This window comes from Hemiscyllium ocellatum, chromosome 39, assembly GCF_020745735.1.
Source record: "Hemiscyllium ocellatum isolate sHemOce1 chromosome 39, sHemOce1.pat.X.cur, whole genome shotgun sequence".
Taxonomy (NCBI): domain Eukaryota; kingdom Metazoa; phylum Chordata; class Chondrichthyes; order Orectolobiformes; family Hemiscylliidae; genus Hemiscyllium; species Hemiscyllium ocellatum.
In genome coordinates this window covers 20,195,112-20,209,209 of record NC_083439.1, presented here as the reverse complement: position 1 = coordinate 20,209,209, position 14,098 = coordinate 20,195,112, and the positions used below count along the sequence as shown (strand labels likewise).

The 14,098-nt window shown below is 39.3% G+C and overlaps 1 protein-coding gene across 1 annotated transcript in view; it reads left to right on the top strand.

The window, feature by feature from the left end:
• The window catches only part of galk2 (galactokinase 2), a 116,499-nt gene that overhangs the window by 78,051 nt on the left and 24,350 nt on the right, over positions 1–14,098 (top strand). Inside the window, exon 8 of the mRNA XM_060853265.1 lies at positions 9,425–9,635. Within this exon, the coding sequence (XP_060709248.1) occupies positions 9,425–9,635 (211 nt within the window). The remainder of the gene's footprint in view (positions 1–9,424; positions 9,636–14,098) is intronic.

Genomic DNA, 14,098 nt, shown 5'->3' with positions numbered 1-14,098 from the left:
TTATGTAGATAAATCATTGAAGGTGACAGAAAGAACTGGTAATAAAGCATGCAGTATTCTCAGCTTCATAAATAATGGTGAAGAGTTTCAGAACAGTATTTGATAAACTTAGGTTAGACAGTGGTTAGACCTCACCTGGAGTATTGTACCTATACACTGTTCTGGGCACCACACTATAGGAAGGATGTGAATACATTGGAGCGCACGCAGAAGAGATTCCAGGGATTAGACAATTCAGTTATGGGGAAAGAAACGAGAAGTGGGATCTTTTTTCCTTGGAGAGGAGATTTGATAGGAGTGCTAGGAAGCAATGTAAATGAGGGGAATCATATCCAGATCCAGGTGAAAAACTGGGCTAAATGCTGGTTTGGAAGCTTGGCTGAAGAACAGATTAGAGACCGGTTGGGATTGAATGTAATTTTCATGATATTGAGGATGGTTACATGAGGGAAGCAGGAGGCACACTGAACACCAATGCTTAATGGGATAACAGGGCTAGGAGGTTGTGAGATCAGGTATATGCTGAGTATCAGGACAGCAAAGAACAAGGTTAGTAATGAGGCTAACGGCAGAGAAGCTGAAGCTAGAATGACCAAGTCTATTTGAAGAATGATCAAGTAAGAAAGATCCAGGGCAGAGGTTTATGCTGAATGTCAAGTGCATGAAGAATAGCCTGAGTTACACGATTGTAGAGAGAAAACCAGAACTAATGTTGGGAGGGTAATGGAGAGGAATGGCGGAACAAAGGAGATATAAAGAATTGAATACTGAATGGCAAAGCTGCAAAGTGGGCTGAAGGGGCCAAGGGTGCAAGAAAGGATGTGCACAAGGACAGCAGCCTGTGCAAGAGTTGAGAGACGAGGCTGCGAAGTTAGGGACAATGTGATAAAGTCAGGAAGCACCTTTGGGAGATATTGCAGGTTCTGTCCATCAATACCACCATGTTGCCAAGATATGTGAGGTATACAAGATAATGAGAGGCATAGCCAGAGACTATTTCCCAGGGCAGAAATGGCTAACACGAGGGGTCATAGTTTTAAGCTGGTTGGAGGAAAGTATAGAGGGGATGTCAGAGGTGGATTCTTTACACAGAGAGTTGTGAGAGCATGGAATGCATTGCCAGCAGCAGTTGTGGAAGCAAGGTCATTGGGGACATTTAAGAGACTGCTGGACATGTGTATGGTCACAGAAATCTGAGGGTGCATACATGAGGATCAATGGTCGGCACAACATCGTGGGCTGAAGGGCCTGTTCTGTGCTGTACTGTTCTATGTAATGGTAGTTAACAGCTATTGACTGAAATTGTAGAATAAATGCTGCCATATTATTTTTACATTGTAAATATTGACATTGAAGCATGATGAGAAAGGTCAAATGGGCAGGTGGAATTTACTATCTGCGTAGAAACTTACTAGCAGATGCATACTGTGTTGCTTATTTAAGGCCATGAGAACCATGCCATTGCTAGGCACTGTTTATTACTTTGTCATTAAGCCAAAGCTAGGTCTTTAACCCCTTCCCTGGTGACTTTTTTTTGGAGAAAACGTTTCATTTTCAGACAAATTTTTTTATTGCTTTTTTTATAGTATTTTTAATGCTTGCACTCTCATCTGATGTATCCAAGCTCCTAATAGAAGGTTCATACTCATTGTCATCTTCTGAGCTCGACATTTGGGCATAATTTGTAAAAAAAAACCAGAAAAACCCGAATGACAGTGTGTGCCCAAAAGCGGTGCGTCGACACTTCTTGCAATGCCTGAGGCGGAAGAGACACAGCTACCAGACGTATGAGGCACCGAGTATACTCGTTTCTAGCTGAGAAGGGCCCAGAAATGCCGAGAATTGACGTATAAACTTGTCTGTGGCTGTTTTTGAAATTATATGTTTTGGACGAGTTTACTCGTCGCACTCTGAAAAAGACAAATTGGGTGAAGACACGTTAACTCGTCTTTGCCGGGTAAAGGGTTAAAGGCCTCAAATCTAATTACCATCAATTAAACACTGGATATGGTCAGAGTTATTTAGGTTGAAATGAGAAGCATGATTTTCTTCTTTTAAAAGTATCCTTACCAAAGTTAGTTAAATGATGCATATTCTGGCTTTTGTCTACCATTTTCATTATGGTTGTCTTTATTTCCTTTTTTCCCAAGAACATAACAAAAAATGGGAAGAGGAGTAGGCCATTCAGCCCTTAAGCCTGCTCTGCCATTCTATAACATCATGGTTGATCTGCCACAGACCTCAACTCCTCTTTCGTTCAGCTTCTCATGGCCCTCGATTCTTCGACATTTGAAAACTTTATCTTCCTTCTCTGGAAGTACTTTCAGTAATCTGGCCTCCACAACTCTGGTAGAGAATTCCAAACATTCACGACCTTCTGAAAGAAGAAATTTCTTTGCATTGCTGTTTTAAATGAGTGTTAACTTATTCTGTATCTATGTTCCTGTAGTTCAAAACCCCCTCATTAGTGAAAACATCATCTTATTCTATCAAGCCTTCTCAAAATCTTGTAAGTTTCAATAAATTCACCCCTCATTCTTCTAAACTGTAACAAATAAAAACCTAAACTTGTGTGATAAGTCAAACCTTTGTCTCAGAAACCAAGCCTATTGAGTGCCTTTTGTATTGCTTCCATACCAACATATCCTTTTTAAATATGGGGACCAAAACTGTATACAGTACTTAAGTTGTGGCCTCACCAACACCCTAGTTGCAACCTACAACTTCATTTAAAATTGACTGTGTGTGTGACACCTGATACATGATGGAAAACTACATTAATATAATGTTTTTACATTGTTGTACATGTCAACTTTGAATGCTGTCAGGAAGAGAATATGTTGTCATGTAATTTTAAAGGTCACAGTTACTGTTCTCAACCTTTTGTATGTTCACCCAGACTGTATTAGTCATATTAGAAATGACAAAAAGGAATGTTTTTAAAATAATTCTATGAAAAATACTGTATTTAAATCATTGCCAGTGAATTTAGCCAGTCTCTGGGGAACTCCTAACATTCATAAGCATTCAGTGCCAAGGAGGCTAATTTGAATTTGTGCCCTGTGACAGCATTGTGGTAGCATAGCGGAATGTGTGTTGAGACTGGTGATTCCCAGTGAAGGAAATTTTTGAACTTGGTATCACTGACAGAAAATGACTGTAAATTAAGTACTTCCCCATGTGGAGAGAAGGAAAAAAAAACTGAAGAGCAAATTGCTTCAGGGCAGTCTCATGAACCTTAGTAGTCAAAATAGTAGAGGCTGTGAACAGGTTAGGAAGCAGTGAATGCAAGGATACCTGAAAGAAAGAGGGAATAAAAATATGTTTAAAAACACTATATGTGTGCAGATGTAAGTGAAAGGAAAAGGAATAATGCCAGAAGAGAAATAATAATCCAAATTTTGCAGTCAGCTGCAAAGTAAGAGTATTGCTGATCTCGAAGGGATTGCGTTGAGAGCTTCTCTGATTCACAGTTTTAGCTGTCTTGATGTTTAATTGATTTAAGTATAGTTTAGTGGAAATTCACAGCATTGAACTACAGTCATGTCGTCAAGCTGACCAATCAGTCAATGATGGAACATTACAGGCCCTCTCGGCCCTCAATGTTGCACCGACCTGTAGAACCAATCTGAAGCCCATCTAACCTACACTATTCCATTTTCATCCATATGTTTATCCAATGACCATTTAAATGCCCTTAAAGCTGGCGAGTCTACTACTGTTGCAGGCAGTGCATTCCATGCCCCAGTACTCTCTGAATAAAGAAACTATATCTGACATCTGTCCTATATCTAACATTCCTTAATTTATAGCTACATCCCCTCATGCTAACCATCACCATCCGAGGAAAAAGGCTCTCACTGTCCAAGCTATCAAACCCTCTGATTACCTTGTATGTCTCAAATAGGTCATCTCGAAACCTTCTCTTCTCTCATGAAAACAGCCTCGTGTCCCTCAGCCTTACCTTATAAGACCTTCCCTCCATACCAGGCAACATCCTATTAAATCTCCTCTGAACCCTTTCCAAAGCTTTCACTTCCTTCCTATAATGCAGTGACCAGCATTATTTATGCAATACTCCAAGTGGAGCAGCACCAGCGTTTTGTACAGCTGCAGCATGACTATGTGGCTTCGAAACTCAGTAAAAGCTAACACACTGTATGCCTTCTGAACAACCCTGTCAACCTGAGTGGCAGCTTTCATGGATCTTTGTACATGGACACAGAGATCTCTCTGCTCTTCTACACTACCAAGAATCTTACCATTAGCCCAGTACTCTTTATTCCTGTTACTCCTTCCAAAGTGAATCACTTTACTTCTCTGCATTAAACTCCATTTGCCAGCTCTACAGCTTATCTATGTCCCTCTGTAACTTGCAACATTCTTCAGCACTATCCACAACTCTACCAACCTTAGTGCCATCCGCAAATTTACTAACCCATCATTTTATGCCCTCATCCAGGTCATTTATAAAAATGACAAACCGTAGTGACCCCAAAACAGATCCTTGCGATACACCACTGGTAAGTGAACTCCAGGATGAACATTTCCCATCGACCACCACCCTTTGTCTTCTTTCAGCTAGCAAACCACTGAATCACCCTCAATCCCATGCCTCCGTGTTTTGTGCAATAGCCTATCATGGGGACCCTTATCAAATGCCTTATTGAGATTCATATACACCACATCGACCATTTTACACTCATCCATCTGTTTGGTCACCATCTCAAAGAACCCCATAAGGTTTGTGAGGCGTGACCTATCCTTAATCAACTTATTCCTTTCTAGATGATTATAAATCCTATCTCTTATAACCTTTTCCAACACTTTGCCCACAACTGAAGTAAGGCTCACTGGTCTACAATTACCGTGGTTGTCTCTACTCCCCTCCTTGAATAAGGGGACAACATTTACTATCCTTTACTCTTCTGGCACTATTCCTGTAGACAATGACTACATAAAGATCAAAGCCAAAGGCTCTGCACTCTTCTCACTGGCTTCTCAGGAAATCCTTGGAAAAATCCCATCCACTGAAAGAGACATATCTACTTTCACACTCTCCAGAATTGCTAACACCTCCTCCTTGTGAACCTCAACCCTGTCTAGTCTAGTAGCCTGTATCTCAGTATTCTCCTCGATAACATTGTCTTTTTCCAGTGTTGAATACTGAGGAAAAATATTCATTTAGCGTTTCCCCCATCTCCTCAGACTCCACGCACAATTTCCCACTACTATCCTTGACAGACCCTAATCTTTGTCTAGTCATTTTTAAATTTCTGATATACTTATAGAACATTTTAGAGTTTTCCTTGATCCTATCTGCCAATGACTTCTCATGTCCCCTCCTGGCTCTTTTTAGCTCTCTCTTTAGGTCTTTCCTCACTAACTTGTAAATCTCAAACACCCTAACTGAGCCTTCACATCTCACCCTAACATAGTTGTCGTCTTCTTCTTCCTTGTGACAAGAGATTCAACTTCTTTAGTATCACTATAAAGAATTCCCACAAAGACCCAGCAGGAAATAAAAAGCACAAGTAATCAGATTATCAAAAACGAAATTACAGGGTGGATCAAGGACTGGGGCGTACACACAGGATGAAGGTAGAAGCTGATATATGCAAAATGCTTAATTTTTGAAAATAAATTTTTAAAAAATCTAATGATTAGTCAAAATTAAGACACTCGATAACATGCCACAGTCTTTTTCTTCTGGGACAGGTTGCTTGTCCGGCAACAGTTCTGAGCTCAATCACCACTTAAAATTCTGTTACACGTTAAGGAACAGGCTGAACTCTATAATGCATATGTAACAGTAATGCAGAATAGAAAAACAAAAGTTCTTGGTATATTAGCTGATGCCAGTTATTGCTGGTTCAAGATGTTGCGTGGATTGGACATAGGTATTGTGTAGGGAAGGGCGGTTAACAGTGTAACCTAGAGTAAGGCACTGAATGACTAGACTGAACCTTCAGGATTGTTGCATTCATTTGTGTTTGCACCACGTTCTGAGGTTGTGGTCAGCTTCAGATGACTGATGAGGGTGAACACTGACATTTACAGTCAAAAGCTCGGCAAATTCTTGGCCATTATTCTTAAGGCACTTCAGCTTAAATGTTAATCTCACTGCATTATGTATTGTGAAACATGATTATGTATTCACTAATACCAATTCTCATCACTGAAACCAGTTACTGGAATTGGAGTAGATTTGTCACATTTTCTTCTGAGCCACACTAAGTGTTTTAAGTAGATTGGAACAGCAGCAAACAATCATGATGGGAAAAAAATTGAATATGAAAGAAATAAAGATGTAGGCACAACCTATTGACCCAAATTGTCTAGTCAGGATCGAAAACCCTATTGCTGATCCTGATCAGACAAATAAACTTATAAATTTAACTTCCTCTCAGTGATCTTCGAAAGGAGGTTCAAATATCCACACCCTTCTTTGAAAGCTATGGAAGTTTTTTTTTACACTGTGTGTAAGAGAAAAGAAAACAAATAAAGGACCAAAATACATATGCTGGAAATCTGAAACAAAATCAGAACTTTTTAAAATTCACTTCTGAAGACACTTACCCTCACTTTTCTGATAGAGAACAGACTGAGAAGTGCTGATTGTCTAGATTGAATTTTCCTGCTTTTTGTGTACAGGAAATACCTGGGCAATATTTCACATTGTTGGGTAAATGCCAATGTTGTAACTCTACTGGAACAGCGTAGCTAGGGGAGCTGCAACTCCAGCACAAGTACTTGGCCAGAATGTTGTCAAGACCCATAGACTTTTCAGTCTCCAGTGCCTCCAACCTTTTATTGATATCACATGGAGTGAATCGATTGACTGAAGACTGGTATCCGTAATGCTGGGGACCACTGGAGAAGGCTGAAATGGATCATCCACATTGCTGGAGAAACTCACCAGGTCTGGCAGTATCTATGAAGAGACAGCAGAGTTAACATTTCAGGTCCAAAGGTGGATCAGAAACATTTATTCTGCTTTCTCTCGACAGATGCTATCAGATCTACTGAGTTCCTGTTTCTGAGAGCAGGGTGGGAGAGGTAAGTGTGTTGCTGGAAAAGTGCAGCAGGTCAGGCAGCATCCAAGGATTCCTGATGAAGGGCTTATGCCTGAAACATCAAATTTCCTGTTCCTTGGATGCTGCCTGACCTGCTGCGCTTTTCCAGCAACACATTTTCAGCTCTGATCTCCAGCATCTGCAGACCTCACTTTCTCCTGGGAGAGGTAAGTGGTCAAGGCAAGAATGCACTCTAAGTAAGAGTGAGTGAGCGGTAGGTAGGTTGTGGTTAGGAGAGGGGTCGGGGAGTGGGGGAAGGAGTTTGCAGAGGATGTGCCATAGAGAGGTAGTTGGAATAGGTCAAGTCAGGGGTGTGGTGAGTTAGGGATCTGTGTGAGTGATCAGGGCTCAGTAGCTTACTCTCACAGGAACTAGACTTGGGTTTGTTCCTGTTTAATATTTCCTGGGTAATTATCCGTCCAATTTCTCTGACTCTAATTCAAGAATCAGAGTCTTTTTAAAATGGTCCAGGGAGCAGAAGAATTACCAATCAGTAGTTCAACTTCCTGGCAAGTCCTTGCATGGAGTTCTGAAGGGTTCGGTAGCACACCTTCAGGGGATGTCTGGTCTCTGACCATTTGGACACTGTGGAATCTGAATATTATTTTAATATCATTGCAATTAGTTGCCTTGCAACATGAGGCTAAATTTTGTATTTGTGCTAGTTGCTCTGAGTAAGGAATTTTGTAGGGGTGATAGGGTCTCTCGTCCACCAGCTGGAGAGCCAGTGAGAAATCCGTATTGCCTCCTATGGAGAAACCTTTCCAAAATACAGACAATTGCTGTACCATCCGGACCCTAAAGGGCCCTAAAGGCAGAAAGACCCACCTGCTCAGAACTGCTGACAATCACAGGCATCATCATCTGCTCAGCAGTGCTATGTGAGAGACGGAGGCTGCTGCAGGAAATGCATCCAGGATCACACAGTGACCAAAGCCAAAGGTCTTGCAGGAGTGAAAGGTTTGTTGGTATCACTCAGTAAGGACAGAGAAGTGGCTTTCAGCTGACCTCCACTTATTTATGCTGAGTCTCTTACTCAGGCAATGAGTACCTTTGAATGAGGCTCCTCTTTGGGAGATTATGAACAACTCATACAGGTTGGCTTCTCATGTTTCAGCATGTGATTCGCCATCAATGTCAGATCACGTGGATAACTACCAATCTAAAGCTGGCAGAGCATATTTATCCTATGGCAGTTGACAGTTTCATCATTATTCAGTGAAATTTCAAGACCAGCTAGACAAGCCCTCAAGGATTCTGCTTGCTGTGTGGTATGAAGTTATTGAAACCCTGTCAATGTACTGAGTTGTCCATATCTAGGTATAGTGAGTTAATATCACATACTTGTTATCATTGGGGCTAATGATTCTATTGCACTTGTTGGTAGATCGTTGGTAGGGGATGACAGTGCAACTTTGGACCATTATAAATTGTCCTGAAGGTGCAATGCATTCAAGAGTGACATCGCTTTGACAAGCAAATATCACTGCCCAGGTACACATAATGGACTTCTCCATTCCGAGTAGAAATACTTTGCAAGGTGCTTCATATTCTTTTTACATTATTTATGAATTTATGGTGTTCTGAAGATATGTAGATCCTAGATTGCAATCATTCTGGAAATCTGACATTGAAGGCAGCCTTGAGCTGGCTCTCCAGCCAGAACCTTCTTTTTCCTCCTCACCTATCATGTGTGATTCACTTGAGGTTCTCTGATCCTTTTTTTTAACAGAGAGGTGGAGTAAAAATTGGAGTTAAATTCTATTTCTAAATCATTAGTTAAATTGTATTTAGAAAGTTTTGCACTGCCTTGAAAGCTTTATTGGTCAAGGGATATGAAGGTCATGGCAAGATGGTGAAGCTGGTGCTCACTAAGTAAATACAAAGAATGGAAGTCTAATCATGTGCATAAACTCTGACTGTTAAATAGAAGAGAGAAAATTTAAAGTGAGACTCATAGAGGTGTTCATAGAGCTTTGAGTGGTTCTGAGAGGAATGTAGAGAAATGCTGTTTCTGATATATGAATCAAGAAATGTTATAGGCCATTCATACCATATCTTTTTCTTACCTTAGCACACAGCACAAAAGTAACCTACAGACTAAAGAAAAATGTTTTCAAATCGATGTCTAAACAATTATCAGCAAACAAGAAATGTCTTTAATTCTCTTTCAGATCTCTTTCTGAGATCACATCATTACTAAAGTATCACAGATGCTATAAGATATTGTACTAGAAAATGGCCCAGTTAAATTCATTTTCTTGTCAAGCTATTTTATGGTGTGCTTGGAGACCTGTTTAAATAATTTTAAATGTAATGCTGAACATTTGACTCTCTTTGCTGTTTAGATACTAGCAAAAGCAAAAGGTGTCAAGTGGGAGAAACTGTTAAAATTGGGAGACTTACAAACTGAACTGGGAGTCAATCTGGAGACAATGATTTCAACTGTGGAGCAAACTCTGCATCCAGAACCTTACAGCAGAGAGGAGGTTTGTCAACATCTTGGGATCAGTCAAGAAGAGCTGTGCAGCACCATCCTCAGCCAGAACACACAGCATGGTGAGTTCCTGAACAAAGCTCTAACAAGTACATTATAATTGCTTTATGCCTTCTTGAACTTTGTTCCTCGGTACACATTTCTAGAGGATGTATTAAAGTATTACTTAACAATATTAAAATATTAGTTTTGTGAAATAATATGAGTAATTTACATTCTAATGTGTATGGGCAATAAAACAAGGAGAAAAGACATTATTTTCAATTCCTTTTATTTTATAAATATAAAAATATATGGCTCACAGTTTCGCAAATTAAAGCCCAATCGTGCCAATACTGAACATCGTTGTTTTCTCCTTTCATTGTGCTTATATTTCAGGACCATGAACTTGTAGATCATTCATATATACACATAATTTTATCCTCACTTCTATGGATTGTCAGTGTGGATAAGTTTGGGACAAAATATCATAACAGAGAGAGGCCAGTCAGCCTGCAAGAACATTTGGCCGTTCTGTTAGATGATGGCTGATCTGTATCTTAACCCAACCTATCTGCCTTGAATCCCTGTATTTATCCTCCTCGCCTATAATGTGTGATTCACTTGAGGTTCCCTGATCCTTTTTTTTAAAAAGGAGCACAGGGTAAAAATTCTGTTTTATGTTTTAATTCTAAACCTCCACTAATCATCAGTTAAGTGATATTTAGAAAGTTTTGCACAGCATTGAATGCTTTGTTGGACAAGGGATGCCAAAGTGATGGACAGATGGTGCAATGGAGTTCACTAAGAGAAAGCAAAGAATGGAAGCTTAGTCATGTGAACAATGTATCACTTCAGTTTTGACTTTTGAACTAACTTAGCTTTTGGGGGAAGAAAGGTTGAGAGCTCCACTGCCTTTTGTGTGCAGAAATGCTTTCTGACATCACCTCTGTGAATGGCCTAACTCTAATGTTAAAGTTATACCTCCTCGTTCTAGACTTTGCTGTGACAATACTGTGGCTTTAAGACGTGTGTTTTAATGAAGAAAGGTTGTGACGGAGGTACTGGGCAGTCTGCTCCAAAGACAATAAATAGCTTTTAAGGCCTTGGGATTTTCTTACAAAAAAAATTGGACCAATTGAAGCAGTCTGAATGGTGGGGGTCAATTTCCCACATAAAGATTTTTAGCTTACGTTTTTCAGTAGCAATTGCTGGGGTCTTGAGTTTGGAAGTGACAGTACATCTCTCCCTCCTCCTCACTCTCTCAAGAGTTTTCTCTTGATGTTTTTCCTCCTGGACTGGAGAATTGAATATGAGACAATCTATTTGACTGAATTTGCCTTTGCCAAGGGTGTGTTTATGGGATGATACTATATTGGAACAGTTGCTGTTTAGTAATTAAATAATCTATGCTTCTGTTTCCAGTAGAGTTGTTATTCCAATTTCTTCTTTCTTTTGGTGTAGTCTAACTACAGCGTATGAATAAAGTGTGTTTTGCTTCAAGACTGACAGTTTGACCAATTGAATTGCATCCAGAATGTAATGCCTCGCACTTGCCTTTAAAATAAGCAAAAGTTAGGGTCTAGGTTATCCTCTTGGTATATTTTGGTCTTGTCCATATCACTGCTACCAGAGGGAATTGTTGCTCTCCATCTACTCCATCAATCCTTTGAGTTATGTTATTAATGCCTTTAATTGTCTGGATACTTTTCAGTGATAATGTCACACCTTCATGTAGTTTGCAGCGATGATAAAGTTAGAATATTTAAATGAACAAGAAGCAATTTTGGGCCGTAGATGATGAGAAAATTGAGTAGTCTGACTGAGTGATTAATTTGAGGCCAAATGCGAGCATTTTGCTCCGAAAGTAATTTGAATGCACAATGGAAGGGCAACATGTGTTAGTGAACCATGAGGCCATGAGAAAGAGCTCTGTCATGTAGAAATAAAGTCAGCTTATCTGATTTGCAACATGAGAATTGGATGGCAGATAATGAACTCGACCCACCAGTCTCAGATTCCGCTATTTTTTATCTTAAATTGTAAGCAGTTGCTGTAACCCTCAAGGCAAGCAGAAACAGTACTCAAAGATCAGATTGTGTGCATATCACAAATATCAATTTCTACACTGTAGGTTTTCTTCTTTGGGTTTTAAGGGTCTTTTGTAACTTTCAAATTTTTAAACATTCTTGACATTTATTAACTGGAAAATGAGGTAACTGAATTTCGAGTAGATACTATAAATTTGAGGAATCCGCCTAATCATTGTACGTTATATGTGGAATATGTAAGTGGTAGAGAAAAGCTAAATTCAGAAAACTGCTTTAAATTTTCATAGTTTCAAGCTCTTTGAAAGCAAATGGCGAATTGATGTCAAAGAGTTCTTCTCTCATTGTGATCATGGAAAACATTCCCCATAATGAATGCAAAATTCCCAAATAATTTAAGGATCAGTTTGATGTCGCAATGGAGGATGTTTAATGTCCGAAGGGATAGATGAATAAATATAGGCAGATGATCTTTCTCTTCTATGATCATCTGAGTAATGCTAATCTTAACTTTCATTCAAGGTGAAATCATCAAAACCATGAACTGTAATACATTTGCAAGTCCACCAGATGGCATTCATTTCAGAACTTCCAATAAATTGGTGGCACCTAATTAAACTGCATCTTATCATGTCATTAAACATTTCTCAATATTTACCCCATACATTATTTGTTTGAATGACTTGTTGTAAAGACAGATAACGCAGATATGCTAGACCAGCAGTGTCTGGCCATCTGTGTGGTAATTAGATAAATAACTATTTATTTTTCTTTTGGTGTTATTAGTCAAAGATGAATATTGTCCAGTATACCTGGAGAATTCTGATTTTGTTTGAATTGTACCATGTTATGTTTGGTTGCTGACTAGATGCATGTTGTCAAATATGCAACCAATTTTGCCTTGGTTCCTTTGAAATTAGCTTTGTTTGAAGAACAATATATTCTGTAATGAATGACAAAGGCATCAGGATAGGCACATATTAAAAGCCTCAAAGAAAGTGAGTACTAAATACTATAAAGTTGCCTGAAATCAAGAAAATTACTTGAAGCTTTAAAGCAGAGAAAATACACTGTTTAATTCCTGAGGACAAGGGAAGCTTCTAATTAAGAATAACAAATTTAAAAGCAGCATCATACATACTTCGTAGCACAAGCTTTTAAACTGTAACTTTTTTTAAACCTGTGTTCAAATCTATGTATCCTTTTTAAGTTAATTATTTAAAAGCTGTTCGATTCCAAAGTGGTCCAAAAGCAAAAACTCACTTTGACGTTAATTTTACTTCCTTTTACCATGTGCACCTCTTACCTACACACTTGAACAGGAAGTCAGTGCTGCTGATATCATCATGTGCCCACACGCTGGACCCAGAGGTGGTGCGTCCATTGTTGCTGCTTTCCCTGCTGGTCACTGCTCTCCTCAATGTCTCACTCACTCTATGGTGAAGAGCATGTGTATTTTGCTGTATTAGTGTTTTAATATTTTTATATCTTGACTGTAAGGATTCACTTGAAATCAAATCTCAAAGCAATCTGTCAATCCAAAACCATATTTTTCCATGGGAGGGTTTTCATAAGTGGCGAGTATGCCCTCCTGTAGTTGGTTGACAGCAAATGTAGCTTTCCGTTTAACATTCACACTTTTGGCTATCCTTAACCAGTTTAGCTTTCCAACAAAATTCCTTTCGTACTCCCTTTATTTCTAAAACAATAATTTGAATTGCAGAGTGCAGACAGGTGCAATACATAGGAATATAAAACAAAGATCACCTATACATTAACGAGTCATAGTCAAAGGGCATTGAGAGAATAAATTGACCAATAACCAGCAAATCTTTAAACCAAGTCTTAATGTTAAGAGTTCTCAGCTTCAGAACAGTATAGGGTAAAAGTCAATAAAAACTCAAAAGAAAAAGAGCTTATGATCCTGTAAATCAGGAACATAAACAGAAATTGCTCAGAAAACTCAGCAAGTTTGGCACCACCTGTGGAGAGAAAACAGAATGAACATTTCAGGTTTGGTGAGCCTTCTTCAGAACTGAATGTAGCTAGGTAAAGGTTGGTATATATGCTGAAGATGGAGTAGGGGAATGGGGGCAGAGAGGAGTAAACAAGAGGTGGAGGTGAAGCCTCAAGAGAGAGAGAACAACAGTTAGACAGACAAAGGCATGGGTAAAGGTCACATTGGGGGAATCAGTAGTTGCTAATGTGATGACAAGGCCTTTGAGGGTTTGGGTGTGGACATGGGAGAAGGTGCTCAGGCCCTAAAATGATTGAACTCAATATTGAGTCCTGAAGGCTGCAGAGTCCCCAGACAGAAAATGAGATGCTGTTCTTCCAGCTTGCACTAAGTGCTGTAGCTCAGATCACTGAAATATGAAATATGGGTACGTTATGTTGCTGGTTCACTTCTTAGAACTGGATCTGACTACAAATTCAATTCTTTTTCAATCAGAAAGATTTTTATCCTGTAATTTTGGGCTCAATTCAACCTTTATACT